Source organism: Equus caballus, chromosome 23 (assembly GCF_041296265.1).
Source record: "Equus caballus isolate H_3958 breed thoroughbred chromosome 23, TB-T2T, whole genome shotgun sequence".
NCBI lineage: Eukaryota > Metazoa > Chordata > Mammalia > Perissodactyla > Equidae > Equus > Equus caballus.
In genome coordinates this window covers 66,404,310-66,427,535 of record NC_091706.1, presented here as the reverse complement: position 1 = coordinate 66,427,535, position 23,226 = coordinate 66,404,310, and the positions used below count along the sequence as shown (strand labels likewise).

General features: G+C 45.3%; 1 protein-coding gene across 1 annotated transcript in view; it reads right to left on the bottom strand.

The window, feature by feature from the left end:
* Nucleotides 1-23,226, bottom strand: part of SHC3 (SHC adaptor protein 3) — a 124,038-nt gene that overhangs the window by 51,950 nt on the left and 48,862 nt on the right. Inside the window, exon 3 of the mRNA XM_023627569.2 lies at nt 295-358. Within this exon, the coding sequence (XP_023483337.2) occupies nt 295-358 (64 nt within the window). The remainder of the gene's footprint in view (nt 1-294; nt 359-23,226) is intronic.

The following is a 23,226-nucleotide window of genomic DNA, read 5'->3' as shown; positions in this document are numbered from 1 at the left end:
GGGTTCAGGCCCACGGTGACTAACCAGGGGTCTCTTTGGGTGGACAGCAAGAGCTAACTGTTCTGTCAACCACGTGGCAGAGGGAGGGAATCTAAGCTCTTTCTGTTTTTGAAAGTGACAGGAGCCAATGCGAGTTGTCCTCTTTTGGTTCCCCCAGCAAAAGAAAAAGAAAGGGATGAGAGCCAGGCCCCGGAGCAAGGAAACTGAACAGTCATGGGATGGAAGATGCTGGGAGGTGACAGAGGAGTGGAGAAGTGGAGGAGACGCAGCGAGCCGAGAGCCGAGAGGACCTACCTTTCTCTTCCTGAAGGCTCCCTTGGTGCCAGGGACGGCTTCGCAAACGCGGCTGATGGCTTCCCTGAAGAGGACAGGAAGAGGCACCATTTGGTCACGTCAGTCAGGACAACTTAACTCGGGGACTCCCCATGTGCATGTCCCAGGGAAAAGAACCACCGTCATTTCAGCACAGAATGCAGACCTGCCGGTTCAGGCCGCATCCGATTTCTTCTCTAGAAAACGAAACTAAGAAAGTATGAACCCTCCTAACCCTTGGACGGGACTGGCAGAGCCTAGTTCTTTCTGCGGCTGGGGTTGTATCCTGACGGTGTGATATGTATCAAGGCAACACTCGTTGTTTTCACGTTCAGTTAGGATTCCATTTCAGAAAATCCACACCCTGAAATATGGTGTTCTGGAGGTTGTCTTCATGGCCATGGTCATGGCACAAGGCCAAGCTTAACCAAGCCTGCTATCGACGAGGATCCTTCTGAAGGGAGTCAAGATGTAATTAAGAGAAATTTGGTCATCTGAGTGTTAGTCCCAGCTCCTGCAGTTAGTAAATATCATAAAATCAAGAGGGTAAAGGAGGAGAGGAGCCCCAGGGGCGTACAAATGAGCCCGAAATGAGGCTCTGCACAGGATAATCCCACAGAGAGGAGTTTGTTGAGTGGCTACGACGTACTGGGCACCGAAAGGAGGCAAGGGTGTCCCAGGTATGGAGGGGGAGGAATGGAGGACCAGCTGCGGAGGGGCTGACCCATGGGTCTGCAGGGGGCAGGAGAGCCCCAGGGCAGGGGTGGCCGGCCTGGTCCAGATGCTGGAGGCTCTGGCTGGGGCACAGAGGACACAGTGGGGCGGGCTCTTTGAAGGGAAATGGCTCACCTTCGGGACTTGGCCTCAGTGGGAAATGACGGGAGATAGCTGAAGGTGGCTCCAGAGTCAGGAGCCCAGAAAGGAGCTGGGTGGCTCCCCTGCTCCCGCATGGGGAAGGACAAAATAATAAGAGAACATGGAAAAAATAATCAAACAGTGATCTGGAGACACGCGGAATAACAAGGAAGATAAGGGGTCTCCAGAAACAGTCCACAAGCTGTCTCAGCCGCATACATCTTGAAATTATTTTCCATCATCTAGAAAAATAATTACCAACACAATGCAATGCTTTTAAGAGAAATATGGCCTCATCAAATTAGGTAAGAGGCAATGAGGATAAGCTTCACATTTGCCACTCAATTCGCTGTAGAGAGCAGAGGAAGAGAGGCTCTTCCAAAAGTTCGGATGCCAGAAAACTGCAGACTGTGAATCCCCATGACTCAGGAGAAGTTTATGCAAAAGAAATAAATGTTTTTGATGTTTATGCCTAGTCATTTACTTTACGATAATAGTCCAACCGTGGTTCTATCAAAATGATCATCAAAGTACTTCCTAAAAGTAAATTCCTTATTGAAGAAGGTCAAGCTGTCTCTTTAGAGAACTATATAAACCTCAGTATCTATCTTTGACCCGTTTAATTAAAAAAAAGTTCAACACATCTCTGCACCGTGCTTGTTATGTAAAGTGGTCTATTTAGCTGAGCAAAGCAGCTGAATCTCTGGGGGCCCAGCAGGCTGGAAAGACATGACATGGTGGACAGTCTCCCGTAAGCCATTCCTTAAACACCCTAATAAGCATCTGATTTCTTTCCCATCCACTGTCATGGAAGATAAAAAAAATCAGTCTTGTGTGGCAGTTTTCCAAAAGGATATGTCAAATGTCTAAGCTACGTAATCATTGGTTACGCCATCATGTCTGATCTTGTCCAGTCACAAACCTACTCATGTGCCACTTCTGCGAGAGGGATTGGGAACGGCAAATGAGTATTGAGAATGAGATTGTGCTTAAACTATTTTTTCACTTCCCTAAGAGGGCTCGCCCAACCATGCTGGCACACCAATCTCAGACTTCCGGCCTCCAAAACTGTAAGCAATAACTTCTGCTGCTTATAAGCCAAAAAAGAGAGAGAGAGATTGTGACAAAAACATTGCAAATAATAAACCCATTTTATCAAATAAGTCCTCCCCCAGCAAGGCATGCAGGCATCTCAGGGCACATTCAGAGACTCAACCTTCTGTCCTCAAAATTTGCAAATTTAGGGGGCCGGCCCTGTGGCCCAGAGGTTACAGGTCCATGCGCTCCACTTCAGCGGCCCAGGTTCCCGAGCTCAGATCCCAGGCAGGGACCAGCTCCACTCATCAAGCCACGCTGTGGCAGCATCCCACATACAAAATAGAGGAAGACTGGCACAGATGTTAGCTCAGGGCTAATCTTCCTTAAGCGAAGGAAAAAGAAAAAGAGGAAGATTGGTAACGGATGTTAGCTCAGGGTGAATATTCCTCACAAAAAAAGATTTGAAAATTCAAGAAATTCCAGAAATTTCTCAGAGCTCATGGACTCAAGAAAAGTCCTAGGGACCCCCTGTGAGCCAGCCTTAGTATCCCCAAAGAGTTTCCAAATCAAGCTACTTTTCAGAAAAATGCTTTTTCTTCATCACTGACATAAATCTGTTTGTAATGTTCATATGATAACGCGGGTGTGAATTCTCATTCCAACCAGGCTGTCGGTATCCATTTCTGTTTGAAATAGAAATGTGACATAATAATAATAATTGCAATATTTAGATGACTGAAATTTCCTTTAACTCCAAAGTCTAATTTCAAATGTAACAATTCTCATTGTTCCCCCTTACTATTTAGCACAGTGCATTTTCATGAGCAGTGTGGCTTCAATTTGTTCATTTAGCAATCATTATTTAGCTTTGTGTAATTCCATTTAATCCTAGACTGAGTCTCAGGTAGCAATTTTGCCCTGTTTTTAATAATAGAGATTGCGTCTTAACATTCTGTTCAGTACGATTCCATTTCAATATGCCAAACGATGACCTCAGAGCACGGCTAATATGAAAATGGAATATTTGGCACCTCTGCGGTCATCTGAAAGTAAGCCAGCCCTGAGTGCTGGCCCTCACTTCCTCACGACTTCACCATCTTGCCCTATTCAGGATAAATTTCTCATCGTTACAGCCAGCACCTTCACATTTCATAGCTTTTTCGTTGGAATGTACAATTTTAGAACTGGATCCTTTGAAATCACGTAGCACCATCTTTCTCCCGACTCATCCATCACATTGCTGCCCGCCTGACCTCCCCACACACGTGCACACATTTTACAGACTAAAACCGTAGAAACAAGGACATCTGGGTGATTTCTGCACTCATGGGAGAGGGCAACAGACAACCTCTTGTAACGGCAAATTGCGATTGACCTCATGAAGAAACAGACAGGAGACACGCGGTGAAGGGGATCAGAGCATGACAAATAGGCCACTTTGACATGAGGATTATTTTGAGCTGAAGGCAAGTGAGAAACAGTAGAGAAGATACCAGAAAAGCTCTCTGCCCTTCCCCTATTTGCCTAAAAGCAGGACATAAATTTGTAAAGGCGTCTGCCTCCGCTTTCCACCAGGAAGGACAGAAGTTTATCACCGGAGACAATCCAAGACCCTGACCAGCCCTGAGACGCTCCAGAGGAATCTGCACAACAAGCCTTGTTACTAGCCCTTACCTTCCGCCAGTTCCCCTGTGCACTTACCTGCCCACGACGTGCTGCCCCGAGAAGCTCAAAGTCCTTTTCCTGTGTCCTGCCTCTTCTGTACAGATTATTGTTTATCGTTTATTGTTTATCGCCCAATCAGCAAACTGCCAGGAGCCCAGCTCACGTAGGGCACTCTGGGTAGAGGACGACGGGCTGGCTAGCAGGCGGGTGGCGCAGGCCTTTGCTCTGTGGAAGTCAGCTGCACACAGCCTTTCGCAGGTTCAAACCCATGGAAGGGAGGTCTGGACCCATCTCCCAAAGACACGCATTGACTTTCCCAAATAGGGATGCAGGCTCCATCCATCCTCAAGACTTTGGTTACAGATCTGCCTCCCGCGTGCCTACACCTGCAGCCCTGGGGAGGACAGACACACGCCTTCCTTCCTTCCTGGGGATCCCCAGCCCTAACAGGGCAGGTGTTAGGGCCACCTGGGTAAATTCTGCGCCCACCTGAGCTCAGTCTGTGTGAGGGAGGAGCAATCAGACCTACTCCTCAGCATTCACCAAGGATCAAAGAAGACCACCTGTACATCCACAAAGCCTCTCAGCATCGACAGTGCCTGGCACGGGGCAAGCACAATGACCATCAATGTGATTGTCATCAGTGTTGAAGTCAAAGCTGCAAGTATGCATCTTGGTTCTGGACTGGAAGAAGAGCTTTAACTGGTGGAGGCACATGAACTCATCCTAAAGATGATTACATACACATAATTACATACATATGCATATACACACATGTATACATAGACGGAGAGACAGAGACAGACAGACAGACAGAACTATGAAGTCCTGGTAGCTTGTTCTGGCTCCAGGCACGACTACATTCACATTGACCATAATCTGATTCATTTACAGACATATGGTCCCAAGAAACATATGGTCTCTAGAAAATTATAGGAAAATAAGTAGATTCATGTGTAAGCATAAGCTACAGAACGGTCCATTTTTGGATATGTATTAACAGTTTTATTTTTATCCTTATGTGCAGAGACTGTGTTAAGGGCTGTGGGGATGATATCTCGTGCTCCTCTCCTCCACGTGCTCCGTGTGCACACGCATACCCGTGCACACACACCGACACATGTGCGTGCATCCAGTGGCTCCAGACATTCTTGGCTGTGTCGCACAAACCCTCAAATCCTCAGGAGGTCAATGGTAGAACCAGAATTAAAACTAACTATCCTGTTTTCCAATCTAGGAGACTTCGACAAAGCCAAACAAGTAACAGGAAAATGGTTGTCAATCGCACAGCAAACGCCAGAGGCTCTCTCCCCAAGGAGGCAAAACCATATTCCCGATTCCTGAGGCAGGAGAGCAGCTGCCCTCAGCACAAGCATCTCCAGCACTGGCCTCCGTGTTAGGAGGAGCTAAGTGGAGATACTCTGAGACGCATCCTGGCAAACACCGCCGACATCACGCGGCACGTGGGGGAGGGACCGGAGTGGAACTCACGCGGCCTCACAGCAACTTGGGGGCCAACAGCCGGCCCGCCTTCCTTTTCCTGGGGGCCGACTCAGCCAGCTCCCCTTCCCACCCTCCAGGCAGCTGCTGGGGCAGAGGGGAGGATCCCCAGGGAGCCTCGCCGTCAGAGGAGGGAGGGAGAGCGGCAGCTCCGCAGGCTATCCCCTCTCTCGGCAGTCCACATCACTGGTCCAAAAATGTCCTTCCTGCTGTCATCGTTTTATTAACAATTAGACAACCACAGAGTAATATAGAAACTAACTCCAGAAGATGAGCCATACGGAACCATGACAAGGCCAAAGTACAAACCCCCAGACAGAAATACTCCATGGACACAATGTGTCTGTTTTCTTCAAAAATATGTTCAATATCAGAGAGGGCTACAACGTCATCAGTCCGAAGGAGGATCGCCAGGCCCTGTGGGAAAAGGTCGGGAGGACACTGAGATGCGGGCTGTGTGGGAGGGAAGAGCAGGCTGACAGCCAGCGGAGGGGAGTCTGGAGGAGCGCAGGTCAGCACCAGGCACGCCCACGAAGGGCCAGGGGTCCCGGTCTCCAGGCAGCCCCCAGGAGTCCTGTGGACAGTGCCTTTCCGTGAGAACACGCCTGCAAGGCAAGAGAGAAAACGCCGGCCTGCCTCCTCCGCAGACGTGAACGGGGTCCCCGCGTCCCTGCGGGGAAGGAGCGGGGAGGCACACAGTCCAGCGGTGGTTATTAGACAAGACAGCGCTCCCTTTCCCGTCACCGGACAAGGTCTGGTCGTGAGAGGCTGCCTGGGCGGAGAGCGTCCTTCTCCGTCCTCAGGCCTGACTTTCTCTCCGTATTGGTCAGCTTCCATGGACTGTGAAGAAAAGTCCCTCTGACTGCAGTTGCAGAGGAGGACGGGCAAGAGGGCCGAGTGGGGGCTGAGGGGAACATCAGACGACAGAGGGTAAACTTGCGGAGTGACCTGTGGGTGGCTGCTGTGTGTGAAGGTCATCCTCATCCACAGGGCAGGGCTGCACAGCTCAGGGGTTCCGGGGCCCAGAGGGGCGTCTGCAGGCTCCCTGAGAACAAGGACTCTGAGCTCAGGAGGGGAGCTCACACACTCACACATTCACACTCATGTGCACACACTCACACACGCCGTGGTCAGCCAGCACCCCGAGGGGAGGGACAGCTGGCCTCTGCTGAGTGTCCTCTCACCCCGCATCTCCCTGAGCCAGAACCCTGAGATGTGGGCACCAGCCTTCCTGTCTGGGAAAAAATGAACTAAGACAAGAGGAATTAAGCTCAGAGGAGGTACTTAACTTTTCCCAGAATGACATCACGCCAGAAGAGTCCAAACCTGAATTAGATCCTTCGGGCTCAAAGCCAGGCCTTTCCCAGCCCGAGTCTCCTTAGGGCCATGGCAGGAGGCCAGACCTCTCACCCATCCAATGCACATGGTGCCCCAGGGGCCCCACTGCTATCAGCACCCCAGGAGCGAGGAAGCAGGCACCCCCACCATCACATGGGAATGAGGGCACTTGTCTGGCCTGGGCACCCAGCCTCGGGTGTGGGATCTCGCCCCGTCACCACAGCCCACAAGGACCAGGGCAGCACTGCTCTGGGGGCCGGGCCGCCCAGTGCTGCTGGTGACGCCAGGCACAGCCCTGGAGCTCCTCTCACGGGAACGTTCAACACTCTTGCCGTGTGATCAAAGCCACACAAGCACATTGTTGGGTCCTCACACAATCCTACAAACACACGTGACGGGCTGCAGCCAGCGCTGACAGGCCGGATCAGGGCAGGGCCTGCGGACGCAGAATCTCACTTAGCTGACAAGACCCAGGTGAGGAGGCATCATGTTCCTGTCTACTTCACTGTCCTCCAGAGGCACTGGGAGGCCAAGCAGGTCGGCCAGGAATGTGAAGCCAGCTCTGCGCTGCGGTGGGCCCAGGCCAGCCATCCATCTTGGGGGGTGGAATGTGCACAGAGCAGCCCAGACCCTGTGGGCAGGGTGACCGACAAGCAGAAGAGCCAGCCCCTGCTGAGTGGGCTTGTCACTAGATAGGGACCCTAACCCGCCTCCTTGTCTGCCTAAACTCTAACCTCTGTGTTTGACCTAATTCTCTTGTCTTCCGGCAAGGAGCAAGCATTTCTTTATCTGACACCTTGGGGCCTTGAGCTTACGTGGTTTCCAGCTGTGTTGCAGGAAGAAGCTCCAGGCGACAACCGCTCTGGACCCAGCTGCTCTGAAAGGGCCCAGACCAGCCCAGCCCGCAACCACAAGACTGACAGCTGCACAGATGGGCAGAGGGTTGTACTAAAGTAACCTGCACTCACTAACAGTATGGATCCCCCTCCTTGCGGAGGGGCAAAGCAGACAAGTTTAGGTCATGCAGTGTATGTAGAAGCATGATTTCCAACCATGCACGTGCCAGTCTGTGCCCATCTCTACACACGATGCTGAAAGTTCCCCTTTGAACATTCATTCCCTACCCCGAATAAAGACGCTCACCTCCCTGTGCTGGGGAGGCCACAGCTTTGTGAAATTATTCCCTATGGTCTCCATTTTTCCTCTGCTGCATGCTGCAAATAAAAATTCTACTTTGTGAAACAACCACTTCTGGTGCAGTTTGATTTAGCTCCCAAGGAGGGACCCACGTTTGGTCTGGTAATAGGCTCAGGGCTGACAGAGAAGTTGTGTGGAGTGCTGAGGAGGCAGGACCACACCCACGTTATGTGACATGCGAAGGCCTTGTATCTCAGGCCTGCAAGCACAGGATGGGGGTGGGGGGCAGTAGTCGCACCTGAGTGCACACTGACGCCCCAGCAGTTTTGGCTGGCTCTCTGTTGAGGGGCTCCAAGCCTGGGGTTGGCAAGGCCACACCTGCCCCGTTTCTGCATCCCTGACGGAGAAGGCTTCCCCAGCAGGCAAGGTGCATGGAGCCTTGAAGGCTGGGGAGGTTTGGGCAAGGGGAGGGAAGGAGAGATGCAGAAATGGTGAGAAGGGAGGGCAGGACCAAGTGGATCAGGAAGTGCCTGGGGGCAGCTACAGGGGACAGAGGGATGCCCTTGAACAGGACCCATGACTGGGAATCGAGAAAACAGGCAAGAAACCCACACGAGTAGTGTCATGAACGCTGGCAGAGATTACGTTGTGGAAGAGACATGAGGGGGAAAAACTATTAGGAACTAAGATGAGGGTTTTGTAATGAGGTGAGAAACAAGCATCTCTTCCCCCTAATAGCGGTGAACACATGGAAATGGAAACGTCAGGGTGAAGGGTGGGGAGCCCCACGCATATCAAGGCCAAAACTGTGCAAGACATGGGGCAGGGGTAGCAAAGGGGACACAGCCCACGTGGGGACAAGCACAGAATGTCACTGAAAGACAAAGCAAGATCCAGATAAATGGAAACTCATGCCGCATCCCAGACACAAAGACATAATAATATGATCAAATGTGAATCTCCCCAAAACACTAAATTAATTCAGTTATAAGTATAATCTTAGTGAAATCTTTTTGCACTGAACAATATGATGTTAGAATGCACGAGACAGTTCAAAAATTGTGAAGGAATTTTTCAGAACCACAAGAAAGACCAACAAGAGGTGACATCTCCCACCATATCAGAAACATGACCACATCCGCCAAGGTCAGAGCCATGGGTCCTGGCACGAGGAAAACAGATGCAGTGGGGCCTAAGGTAGCGCCCGGGAACAGCCTCGCACACAAGGGAACCTAACGGACGGCAAGGTGGCATTTCAACTCAGTGGGGGACTCCTGTTTGGGGACAGTTGGCTATTTTATTACAGGTGAAATAAAAATCCAAATGTAAAAAGTAAAGGAAACAAAATAACAGAAAACTGCTAGTATAATTTCACAGTGAGGGAGACAGTTGAGACAGGAGAAGTGCATCGTAAAGGAACCTCTGATAGATGCCCTCTAATAAAAACCATTTCATTGTATTGCAGAATATTGCCAACACAAGTAAAATGTGCAAAAAGCTCTGAAGAACTGGTAAGAAATAAAGACCCCAATAGAAAAATGGGCAAATGATGTTACAGGTAATCCATTAAGGGGGTGAAACCAGCGGCAGATGGGGGAGAAAGGCCCTTTCTGGTACAAAAAAGCTCAAAGGAAAGCAACAGTGATGTGGTCCTGACCATAACACTGGTCAAATCAACGACATTAAGACCCAGTGCTGCACAGTTGTGAAGAAAGGGCCGCTTCCACAGATTCCTCGTAATGCTGTGAACTTCAGAAGTGGCCCTGCAGCCCCTCCAAGCGGGGCCACGGAGACCAGCGCTCCAGCGCGGAAGATGGCGGCCGCGTGTGTCTGCGCCCTCGCCCAGCAAAACAAGACGACAATGGGATCAGTCGACTGCTATCAGAGAGCCATATGATTTGCAGCTATATAAACATAAGGAGTTAGACCCAAATCAACGGATCTGTTAATGGAGAAAGCAAGTTATGGAGTGATGGATGTGCTACAATTCCCATTTTTAACAAAAAGAGGGGGAGCTCCTCTGTGTGTGTGTGTGTGTGTGTGCATGAATGCAAAAAATATGTGATAACCTGCTACCTCACCTCAAGTAGGTGTGAATGGAACAGGAATAAACTTTATCTTTTTTTTTCTCTGCTTCTGTATTGTTTGATTCATTACAATAAGCATCCATTGTTGTTTTTTGTTTTTTGTTTTTTGTTTTTTAAGATTTTATTTTTTCCTTTTTCTCCCCAAAGCCCCTCGGTACATAGTTGTGTATTCTTCGTTGTGGGTTCCTCTAGTTGTGGCATGTGGGACGCTGCCTCAGCGTGGTCTGACGAGCAGTGCCATGTCCGCGCCCAGGATTCGAACCGACGAAACAGTGGGCCGCCTGCAGCGGAGCGCGTGAACTTAACCACTCGGCCACGGGGCCAGCCCCTAAGCATCCATTGTTTTAATTAAATTTTAAAAAAGAAATAACATTTTAAAAACAGAACAAGAAATTAGTCCGTGTTGGCACATGCATCCGTAATTCATTCTTTATTGCCAAGTGGTACTTCCAGCCTGGACACACAGCATCTGTCCATCTGTTCACTGGCTGGTTGACGCCTGGGCTGTTTCTAGCTCGGGTCTCTTAGGAATAATGCTGCTACGGACACTGACATATGGTGGGCATATGTTTTTATCCCTGGGTGGTATGGTAAATTTATATTTAACTTTATTAAAAACTGTCCAGCTGTTTTCCAAAGTGCTGTGCCATTTTGCGTCCTTATCAGCAATGACACACGACCCTACGGGTGACCCACAAAGCATTGTGCTGAATGAAAGAAGGCAGACACAGAAGACCTCATTGAGTACGATTCCATTTATGTGAAATTCTAGAGAAGGCAACATGATAGTGCCAGAAAGTACGACGGTTGCCTGGGGCGGATTTGGGGATGGCTATCAACTGCAAAAGGCACAGGGAATTTAGAGGGAGGACTAGGAACGTTCCAGATCTTCTTTGTGGTGGTAATCAAATGGCTATGTAATTGCCAATGTTCATCAAACTGTACGCTTAAAATGGGTGGATTTTATTTATGTAAATCAGACCTCAGTGAAGCTAAGGGAAAATTTATAGTCACAAAAAATATTTTTAAATGAAACAAGAAGCTTGGCCTACCCTTTGACCCACCAACGCACTCCACAGTATATATCCAAGAGAATGTGCACACGCTCCCCGGAAGACACGACAGAGCGTGCACAGCGGCTTTGTGGTATCATAGTCACCGGGCACAACTCACAGTGAAAAAGAACAGACTGGTGGGGCAGGCAACAGCACGAACAGAGTCAGCAGACACAAGGACGAGGGAAAGGAAGAAGGCAGGCGTGGGGTCCCTGTATCCCCCCACTTACGAGACCTTCAAGAACCGGTGGGGTCCACTGGCTGGGGAGGGCCTCCTGGGGCCTGGAAATGTTCTAAGTCTTGATCTGGGTGACCGGACTTGGCACAGGCTTATGGAAAATTCTAGTGAGCTAGACACGAAAGACTTGTGCACTCTACCAGCCCTATGTTATACTCAACAAATTCATTCTTAAAAACAAAAACAAGAACAAAAATAAAAACAAGAAAACTAGCTGGAAAGATTGGGAAGTGATCTGCCAGGTCATTAGGAGCCATCGTAGCTTTCGAAGCTAGAGATAAGCATGATGAAAGTGATTCTGGAACAGGAATATGGCATTTTTTAAGGAACAACTGGGCAACTCCCTAGCGGACTGACGTGAAAATGAATCCCCGTGGTGAAGATCCCGGGAGGAAGGCTGAGGGGGATGGGAGGAAGGAGGGGACCCGAGAGGCCATTTCCGAGAAGTGCACACACAATCTGAAAATTATGATTCTGTGCCTGGCGACTCGGCTACAGCATTGACAAGGTAGGAAGATCATAAAAGTAATAGTAATAGCCACAACTAGCGTTTACAGAGCGTTTACTGTGTGTCTGGCCCTGTTCTACGACTTTGAGGGCTCAATCTTTGAATACGGTGGGAATTGTTATGATTCCCATTTTATGGGTGAGAACCTAACACCAGAGAGGTCCAGCGGCCTGTCTGAGCTCACACAGCTGGAGGTGGGGGTGGGGAGGGGATCCGGTTTGCAGCATCAGCCCAGTGCGCTAGAAGAAAGATGGTGAGTTCAGTCAGGGTCACCTGGCATTAGAGTCAAGAGCAAACTCTCCATTCCCTGTGAGGAGATCGCTGTGAACTCACATGTGAAGGGACTCAGGGATAAACACACGAAGCACTGGACAAGGGCAAAGGATCATTCCTGACAAAGCCGCAGTGAGATACCACGTCAGCCCACTGGGATGACAAAAACCAAGAAAACAGAAAACAGTAAGTGCTGGCAAGGATGTGGAGAAATAGGACCCCTTGTGCACTGTTGGTGGGAATGTAAAACGATGCAGCTGCTGTGGGAAATGGTGTGGCCGATCCCCCTAAAATTAAACATGGGAAGACCATACGATCCAGCAATTCCATTTCCGGGTATAGACTCAAAAGAATTGAAAGCAGGGACTCAAACAGGTATTTGTGCACCCACATTCATAGCAGAATTATTCACAACAGCCAAAAGGTGGAGGCAACCCAAGTGCCCGTTGAGCAGAGGAATGGATAAAGAAAATGTGGTACATACATACAATGGAATACTATTCAGCCTTAAAAAGGAAGGAAATTGCGACACCTGCTACAACATGGATGAACTTTGAGGACATTATTATCAGCGAAATAAGGCAGTCAAAAGGACAAATACCGTACGATTTCACGTATATGAGATCCCTAGAGTAGTCAGATTTATAGAGACAGACAGTAGGATGGTGGGCACCAGCAGCTGGGGGAGGGGAATGAGGAGTGAGTGTTTAATGGGGGCAGAGTCTCAGTTTGGGAAGATGAAAAAGTTCTGGAGATGGTGATGGTTATACAACAGCGTGAATGTACTTAATTCCACTGAACTGGACACTTAAAAATGATTCAAATGGTAAGTTTTACGTTACGTATATTTTACCACAATAAAAAAAAGTAGCAATTAAGTTGAAGCCAAAAACCAGCCACTGAAGTCAGAGCCAGACCCCACGGACTGTGTGCTCCATCACCAGGGCCTGGGGGCGGCCGGTCCCCCTCCTTCAGCCTACACCACGGGCCCTGGACCGACCGCCTGAGACTCAAGTCAACTTTAATCTCTTCCTTTATTCTGGGCGTAATTAAACCTTCAGTGTTTCCTGTCAAATGCATCATCATTTTTCGATGTGTTTTTATGCCCATGAGGATAGAACTCCTGCCTGAGGCTATAAATAATCGAGCTAAGGCCCTTTCAAACCTAAATGTTAATATTCTTCCCGTGGGACGCCCGTCAGCACATCCTGTGCTCCGCGGCCAGGAAAAGCTTTGTGGGCGTCTGGCCGCGTGTCAGATGCGCTGCCTCAGATGTAAACCAACCGAGGCGGAGAAGCCACAGACCACGCAGACTTAGGCACACACCTTGGAGGACCAGGGTCTACTCTCTTACACACAATAATGTTGGGTTCAGACGAGAGAGCCATGTTCAGATGAAAACGAGAATTTAGCCAAGCACACAAAATGTTCCGCTACTACGTGGGCACGAGATGACTCTCGATTCCCGAGAACCCGGTTGTGGTCACTTGCTTCTCACTCAGCCCGTCAGATGTGAAGGGCGGGTGAACTCCCATTGAGAAGGAGCGGCGAGATTGGGGGATTAACCTGGAGATAACATTCGCACACAGCATAAAATTAACATAAGGACCTGGTTACTTAGTATCACGTTTAAAAAAGAAAACTTTGCATGAAGTGTGATTGCAAATACATGAAAGACCAAGGGAAAACTTCCTCTTTGCGTTCTCACGCTTCGCCTTCTAAGATGTCTCCAGCGAGCGCGCACGCATGACTTTATGATGAAGCAGAATTTAGCATCAAGGAGTGCAGACCAGGGCAGAGCAGTGGATTTAACCCAGGGATGTTGGGCAAAGTACGAAGACAGCTCGGGTTCTCACAATGTTGCAGGGACGTCTACTGAGTAGAATCAGGGGTGTGCTAAACACCCTAAAATATACAAACAGCCCCCACAACAAAGCATGACCCAGTCCCAAATGCCAACGATACCGAGGTTGAGGGACCCTTGTGTGGAGCCTGCTCTCCATGTCCCATATGGACCCTTCCTTGCCCACAGTGCCAGGCTCTGCTCCCCAGGCCACCACAGGAACAGCTGTGTGCACTCTCCCAGGAGCAGCCTGGGGATGCACTATTCACACAAGACAAAGGTCCCACGAGGGCAGGCTCGGTGTCCAAGTCTCCGAGGTGCCCGTCCCCCTCCCGGTGCACGCTCAGGAGGCGCCTAGCATGCAGACTGCAGGGATGGCCTGGCCCCACTTGGCTCACCTGCAGGTCCCAAGGAGATGGCAGAGGAATGTGGGTGAGGGCAGCCTGGGCCTCTGGGTCACAGGGAGGACTTGCTGGTACTGCAGACACGTCCTCACAGGGTCTGAAAAGCAGGTCCCCAGAAGACCCCGCCCACTGCCCTTCCCTGGGGTTCTGGAGAGAGTGGAGGTGGGACGAGGGTCCAGAAGTGACCTACAGGAGGCTGGTCCTGCTGGACTTGGGGCCTGAAGAAGTGAAGAGTGCTTTGCTGAGACAAGAAAGCATGACCAGGGCCTCACAGTGGGGTCGAGGGAATCGCATGAGGCAGTGGCGAGCCAGGGACCCCAGCTCTGCAGCGCAGCCTTCTGGCACAGGTGCTCCCTGCCAGATGGGACGGTGGAGTAAGAATCTCCACCCTGGGTCCTGAGGGGACGCCCCAGAGCAAGGACACCAGCCCACCCCAGGGAGGGGAGAAGGGTTCATTCTCTTAGAAGACCAGTCACAAGCCATGTCCCCTGGAGGAGGATGCAGGACCGGACTCGCAGTTCAACGTCTCTCTCCTGAAATGCACTGGACCAGCTTCCAGGCGATCACAGGCTGGCTTCTCGAACTCTCCAGCGCTGAAAGGCTTTACTCCAAAAGGAGTTATAAGCTGCTAATCTTGAAATTAGCCCACAAGTCTTCATTTTTCCAGATTATAAGAAGTAAATAAGAATGTGAAGAAGAGAGAGGCCCCTACCCACAACACTAGCCTCAAACCAAGGAAGCCATGTCTTCTAAAAGAAGGGACTTCGTGCTGCTCCTCAGAAGCCGCTGCACTGATTTTCGGAGAAAAGGCCCCAGGGCAGGAAGGAGGGAGAATTATTTCATGTCGCTTTTCCACATGGAGTTTGTCTCATTAAGCGCATCTTCTGGGCAGCCTCTATTAGCAATTTGCTTTTTCTGATGCTTCATTTTTAGTCATTTCTCTGAACTCCTGAAAATGTAAGATTTCAGCAAACATGGATTGCCCCCTTACCTTGTGCTGGGCCACGAGTTTCCAGAGGGCTCTTCTAGGGACCTCCTGTCACCTGTGGGCCACGGGAACATCCCACTGAGAGTTCCTCAAGGAAACTAAAGCCCCAGGTTTCCAAGATGACTTGGGTCGATCCCCGTGTTTAGACACTCTAGGCTCAGGTCTTTCTCAATAATAATAAACATTAAGAGCTTTCAATAATGAGAAAGTGCTTACGATTCTAAGGGAGGAAAGATGAACAAACCTTTTCTATATAGTCTGAACACTATTATGTCAACAATGCATATGGAAAACACACCAGCTTCACTAACTCGCCAAAGCTGATGTCAATACTGAAACACAGTGACATCACGTACCTCCCGATGTGATGCCCCGAGAAGGATGTAACATTTCTATGGTTTACTGCCAGAAATACATAACCTGAAATGAGTCATGAGAAAGCAACAGACAAATGAAAATTGAGGGAAAGTCTACAAAATAACTGGTGTGTATTCTTATTAAATGTCAATGTCAAGAAAGACAAAGAAAGGCTGAGGAACTGTTCCAGATTACAGCAGACCAAAGAGATGTGATGACTGAATCGCTGGCTGGTGCTGGAGGCAATCCCGGCCCGGGCAAAACAGCCATGGAGGACACAACTGGGGCAACTGGTGAAACGCGGACGCGGACCGTAGACTCGTTAACAGTGTTCTACCTGTGTAGCTCATCGTGCTGTGGATGTGGAAGAAAATGTCATTGTCCTCAAGAAAACACTCATGTAGTTAGGGTTAAAGAGGCACAATATCTCCAAGTTATTCTCAAACGGTTCAGAAAAAGTTAGAGATTTGCAGGAATCCTTTGTCCTATTCTTACACCTTTTCTATTAGTTTAAAATCATATAAAATGCTTTAAAATGCATAGAAAAGTAAAGGAAATGCCATATTTAGTCGAATTGGAGGTGCAACTCTTTGTAAAATAGATCATATTTTATGTTCCACAACTAAAGAAAAAAATATACCCAATTAAACTATGACATGACACTTTCTTATCTCTTAGAATTTTTCTTTTATACTTTGAGAGAGCTCTTATATTCTCCTTAATGCATAGGTTTTTATTACATATCATTCTTCTGCATACATAAAAAGAAATAGGTAAGTGAAATAAGCAAGTTGAAATATTCCTCCAAATTCTTTGCATTCTGGTTTCAACATTTCTGAATCCCTTTTTGACCCAGTTGCTGGTGTCGGTGCATTTCTATGCAATATCACACTCTGAGTCATCAAAAATGTAGGTGACACAGCAATTTTTCAAAAGAATGCTCCATGATCATTTCAATACTTTCTCCCAAGTCACTGAAGCCCATTCTGCAAGTTTTAATTCTTAGCCTTCCAAGAAGAGGTCAGGGGAAGGATTTTGGCCAACAGTGAGGACTTGTGCTCCCTTAAATGGGTGGTGGCTGATCATCAAGGATCAAAGTCACCTAATTGAGCCAACAGGAACAATCAGCTGTTTGTGTACTCAGCAATACCATTAAACACACAGCTGCTGCCCGCCTGGTGGGAAGACGTTAAGACACAACTAAACATAAGATGCGCCCAAATTTCAGAGATCTTAAATGTGAAAAGAGTGCATCTGAGAGTTGAAATGTGGTATTTTAAAACATTTAATGGTGTTGGGTTTGTGGTGGGAGGTTACACTGCTTCTGTACAATAAGCAGACATTAATTTGTTGGTGTTATTTTTATAATTAGAACAAAAGAATACATTTTGATCCAAAGAATATAGTTATTTTATTGAAATTTTATGCCTGATTTTTATCTGTGCACTCCCTTTTTCCTGGGCACAAAATTTTCTGCCTATTAGTTCAGGTCTAAGAAGCATCTCTGATATAAAATACATCAACTGACCCAACAAACATTAAGCAAAATCTCTGAGGTGTAAGGAAAAGCCTGTCTCAGATGGTGCCATCAAGTGTCTCAGAGACTTAAAGGTTCCTTAAGGAAGAGAAGGGACCACATTGAATTGATTCTAAGATTTACATTGTCTCAGATTTTAACATTTTTGAAACCGCTATGGGTCAAGCAACAGTCATGATGTGGTCACCACTTCCCGCATATATGCACCACAACTTGCAGAATGGGTATCATTAGTTCAAAAGAAAATTCCAGAGACAACAGTGGAGCACCTTTTTAAAGACATTATTGAGATATAATTTACATAGGGTAAAATTCACTGTTTCTAGATACTCAGTTCTACAAGTTTTGAAAAGCATGCATAGTCATATAACCACCACTAAAACAAGATGTAGAATATTTCCATTATTCTCCAAATGGTTTCCCCATTCCCTCTTTGTGGTCAATCCCCTCCCCTCACCTCTAGACCCTGACAACCAGTGATCTGATCTCTGTCTCTAGTTTTGCCTTTTCCAGAATGTCATATGAGTGGAATCGTATAGCATGTAGCCTTTTGTGTGTCTGGCTTCTTTCACCCAACACAGTGCTTTTGAAATTCATTAATATTGTTGCACGTATCAAGATTTTGTTGAACAGGCCAACTACTAATAAGGAGATTGAATCAGTAATCAAAAACCTCCCAACACAGAAAACCCAAGGACCAGATGGCTTCACTGGTGAATTCTACCAAACATTTAAAGAAGAATTAATACCAATCTTTCTCAAAGTCTTCCAAAAAACAAAAGAGGAGGAAACACTTCCAAACTTATACTATGGGTCCAGCATTATCCTGATACCAAAACCAGACAAGGATACCATACAAGAAAAGAAAATCACAGGCCAGTATCCCTGATGAACATAGATGCAAAAATCCTCAACAAAATATTAGCAAACCAAATTCAATAATACACTGAAAGGATCATACACCATGATCAAGTGGGATTTATTTCCGGGATTCAGGGATGGTTCAACATCTGAAAATCAATCAACGTGATATACCACATTAACAAAATGAGGGATAAAAATCATATGATCATCTCAATAGATGCAGGAAAAGCATTTAACAAAATTCAATACCCATTCATGACAGCAACTCTCAACAAAGTGGGTATAGAGGGAACGTAACTCAACTTAACAAAAGCCATATATGACAAGCCCACAGCTAACATCATACTCTCTGGTGAAAAGCTGAAAGCTTTTCCTCTAAGAGCAGGAAGAAGACAAGGATGCCCGCTCTTGCCACTTTTATTCAACATAGTACTAGGAGTACTAGCCAGAGCAATTAGGTAAGAAGAAAAAATAAAAGGCATCCAAATCTGAAAGGAAAAAGTAAAACAATCTTTATTGGTGGATGACATATTGTATATAGAAAACCCTAAAGACTCCACCAAAAAGCTGTTAAAGCTAATAAACAAATTCAGTACAGTTGCAGGATACAAAATCAATATACAAAAATCAGCTGGGTTTCTATATACTAAGAATGAGCTATCAGAAGGAGAAATTTTTTTAATCCTATTTACAATTTTGTTAAAAAGAATGAAATACCTAGGAATAAATTTAATCAAGGAGGTAAAAGACCTGTACACTGAAAACTAAAAGACATTGATGAAAGAAATCAAAGAAGATACAAATAAGTGGAAATTTTCATGAATTGGAAGAATTAACGTAGTTAAAATGTTTGTATTGCCCAAAGCCATCTACAGAGTCAATACAATCTCTCTCAAAACTCTAATGGCATTTTTCACAGAAACAGAAGAAACAATCCTAAAATTGGTATGGAACCACAAAAGACCCTGAATAGCCAAAGCAGTCTTGAGGAAGAACAAAGTAGGAGGCATCACACTTCCTGATTTCAAACTATATTCCAAAGCTATAGTAATCAAAACAGTATGGTATAGGCATAAAAACAGGCACCTCAATCACTGGAACAGACTAGAGAGCCCAGAATTAAACCCACCTGTATATGTTCAATTAATTTACAACAAAAGAGCCAAGAATATACAATGGGGAAAGTGTAGTCTCTTCAATAAATAGTGTTGTGAAAACTGGACAGCCACATCCAAAGAAGGAAACTGGACCCCTATCTTACACCATACGCAAAAATCAACTCAAATTGGATTAAAGACTTGAACATAAGACCCGAAACCAGAAAACTCCTAGAAGAAAAAACAGGAGATAAGCTCCTTGACATTGGGCTCGGAGATCATTTGGGGGTTTAACACCAAACACAAAGGGAACAAAAGCAAAAATCAACAAGTGGGGCTACATCAAACTAAAAAGCTTCTGCACAGCAAAGGAAACCAACAACAAAATGAAAACACAATCTACATAATGGGAAAAAAATTGAAAATCATATATATCTTTAAGAGATTAATATCCAGAATATTTAAAGAACTCAAACAACTCAATAGCAAAAACTCAAACAATCCAATTTAAAAAATGGGCAGAGAATCTGAATAGCTATTTTTCCAGAGAAGACATACAAATGGCCAACGGGTACATGAAAAAGTGCTCAATATCATTAATCATCAGAGAAATGCAAATCAAAACCATAACAACATATCACCTCGCACCTATTAGAATGTTTGTCATTAAAAAGACAAGAGATAAGTACTGGCAAGGATGCGGAGAAAAGGGAACCCTTGTGCACTGTTGGTGGGAATTTAAATTGGTGCAGCCACTCCAGAAAACAGTATGGAGGGTCCTCAAAAAATTAAAAATAGAATTATGATATGATCCAGCAATCCCACTTCTGGGTATGTATCCAAAGAAAATGAAATCAGTATCTCAAAGAGATAGCTGCCCCCCCATGTTCATTGCAGCATTACTCACAACAGCCAAGACTTAGAAACAACCTAAGTGTCCACAGATGGGTGACTGGATAAAGAAAATGTGGTATATACATAACAGAATACTCTTCAGCCATAAAAAAGAAGGAAATCTTGCAATTTGTGACAACATGGATGGACTTTGAGGACATTGTGCTGAGTGAAATGTCAGACAGAGAATGACAAATACTGTATGATATCATTTCTATGTAGAATCTAAAAAAATTCAACTCATAGAAACAGAACAGATTGGTGGCTGCCAAAGGCGGGGCTGGGGCGTGGGGAAAATAGGTGAGGGGGTCAAAAGGCACAAACTTCCAGTTATAAGATAAATAAGTCTGGAGGCTATAATGCACAGCATCATGACCATAAACAATATTTTTTAAAGATTTTGTTCCTCTTTATTGCTTAGTAGCATTCCATTGTATTGACATACAACAATCGGTCTGTCTATTCTCCAGGAGATGGATATTGGGTCGTTTCCAATTTGAGGTAATCATGAAGAAAGTTGCTATAAACATTCATATACAGGGTTTTGTATGTTGCATATATGTTTCCATTTCTCTTGAAGAAAGAAGTGGGATTGCCGGGTCAAATGGTAAGTGACTATTCAATTTTATAAGAAATTGGCAAACCTTTTCAGAGTGACTGTGCTATTTTGCATGCCTGAAAGCCGTGTCTGAGAGTTTCGGCTGCTCCCCCACACCACGGCCAGCCCTTGGTGTCGTCAGGTGTCTTGTCTGCCACTTCAGTAGGTGTGTAGTGGTATCTCCACATGGTTTTAATTTGCATTTCCCTAATGACTGATGATATTGAACATCTTTTCACATGCTTATTTGCCATCCATGCCTCTTCTGCAGTGAAATGCTGTTCACGTCACTTGCCTGGTTTTTAAATTTGTTTGTTGCAAGACTTCTACGTTCCAGATACAAATCCTTTATCAGATATGTAAATTTTGTAAATATTTTTGCCCAGTCAGTGATTTGTCTTTCATTCTTTTAGCAATGTCTTTTACAGAGAAAATTTTTAATTTTGATGAAGCCAATCTGTCCTTGTTTTTCTTTTACGATTTGTGTTTTTTGTGTCCTAAGAAATCTTTGCCCAGCCCAAGATTACAGAGACTATCTCATACGTTTATTTGAGCCATTCCAGGTTAACCTTTGTGTATGCTGTGAAGACGTTTGTTGGATATGGTGACAGGAGTCTGGTGGTAGTGGTTCCGCATGTAGATATCCAATTGTCTAAGCAGCTTTTGTTGCAAAGACTATCCTTTCTCTGTTGAGTTATCTTGGCACTTTCATCAAAAATAAATTGACCGTTATGTGTGGGTATGTTTCTGGACTCTGCACGTCTGTGCGTATGTCCTCATGCTCACATAACACTATATTGATTACTGTAAATTTATAGTGGGAGTTCTCCATGTACCGCTCTTTCAAAATTGTTTGGCTATTCTGGGTCTTGAATTATTCTGTATACATTGAAGAATCGGCTTGTTCATTTCTACAAAAAGCCTCCTGGGACTTTAGTTGGAAGTGTATGAAATCTATACATCAGTTTGGAACATTTTTACATACTGAGTCTTCTAGCCCATGAGCACAGCATAATTCTCCATTTATTTAGATCTTCTTTAATTTCTCTCATCAACGTTTAGTAGTTTTTTGCATATAAATCTTACACATATTTTGTTAAATTCAACCCTAAGCATTTCATGATTTTTACGCTATTGTAAATGGTCCTTTTCAAATTTCATTTTCCAATTGATCTTTGTTAGTACACAAAAAGAGAATTGCTATGTGTATCAATTGTATCCTGCACTTTGCTAAACTCACTTATCAGTTCTAGTAGCTTTTATGTAGATTCTTCAGGAGTTTCTGTGTAGAATTTTGTATCATCTGCAAATAAAGACAGTTTGATTTCTTCCTGTCCAATGGTCTGGCTTTTTGCTTTTTTTCCTTGCCTTACTGCACTGATAGGATCTCTAGTACAACGTTAGAGTTGAGAAAGTGGACTTCCTTGCCTTGTTCCTAATACTAGAGGGAAAGTATTTAGTTTTTCAAGATTAAATATGATGTTGGCTGTAGGTTTTTTGTGGCTGTCCCATTATCAGGTTAAAGAAGTTTCCTTCTATTCCTCACGTGCTGAAAGTTTTTATCATGAATGCATGTTGAATTTTGTTAAAGGCTTTTCTGTGTCTATTGAGATTTTCATATAATTTTTCTTTTTTAGTCTGCTGATATGAAGAATTACTTTGATTTTTTTTAATGTTGAATCAAGCTTAAAATCCTTGTACAACCCTCTAGTGTATGATGTATTATTATCTTTTTGATACAGTGTTGGATCCAATTTATTACTATATTGTTAGTTCTGTGTCTGAGTTCATGGGGTTTTTGGTTGGTTTTTTTTTTTTGTAATGTCTTTGTCTGGTTTTGCTTTCAGGATAATGCTGGCCTCACACAACGAACTGAGAAGTGTTCCCTCCTATCTCCTGGAAGAGATTGTGGAGAGCTGGGTTATTTCTTCCTTAAATGTTTGGTAGAATTCACCAGGGAACCAGGTGGCCCTAGAGTTTCCTCAATGGGAAAGTTTGTTTGCTTCCTTTTACTATGAATTTAGTTTCCTTAATACATATAGGCCCATTCAGATTATCTATTATTTCTTTAAGCCACTTTTGTAGTTGTATCTTTCAAGGAATTTGTCCATTTCATCTAAGTCACTCAATTTATTGGCATGAAGTTGCTCATAATATTCCCTTATCCTTTCAGTGTCTGCAGTATCCCACGGAATGTCTCCTCCTTCACCCCCGTTACTGGTAGTTTGAATTTTCTTTCTTTCCTTGATCAGTCTAACTAGCAGTTTTATCAACTTTAGTGCTTTTTAAAAACCACCTTTTGGTTTCAAATATTTTCCCTGCTCTTTTTATGATTCCAATTTCATTGATTTCCAATACTCTTGAAATGGACTAAAGAGCAATAAAACTTAGAAAAAATATAGATAAGCAATGATTCTGAGTCAAGAAATGATTCACTATATTTAGACTCTGATTTAGAAGAAATTTTTAGGAATACCTTCCTCATATTGTTCATATTTTCCTTTTAACAGATGTACAAGTGTTATAATTATATCAATCTGTGTCTGCAAAAATCCCAAATAGCTTTTTCAATATCTATAAATTGATTCTAAGTGATATGAAAGCATTGTGTCATATTTTAATAGGCAGTGCTTTTTTC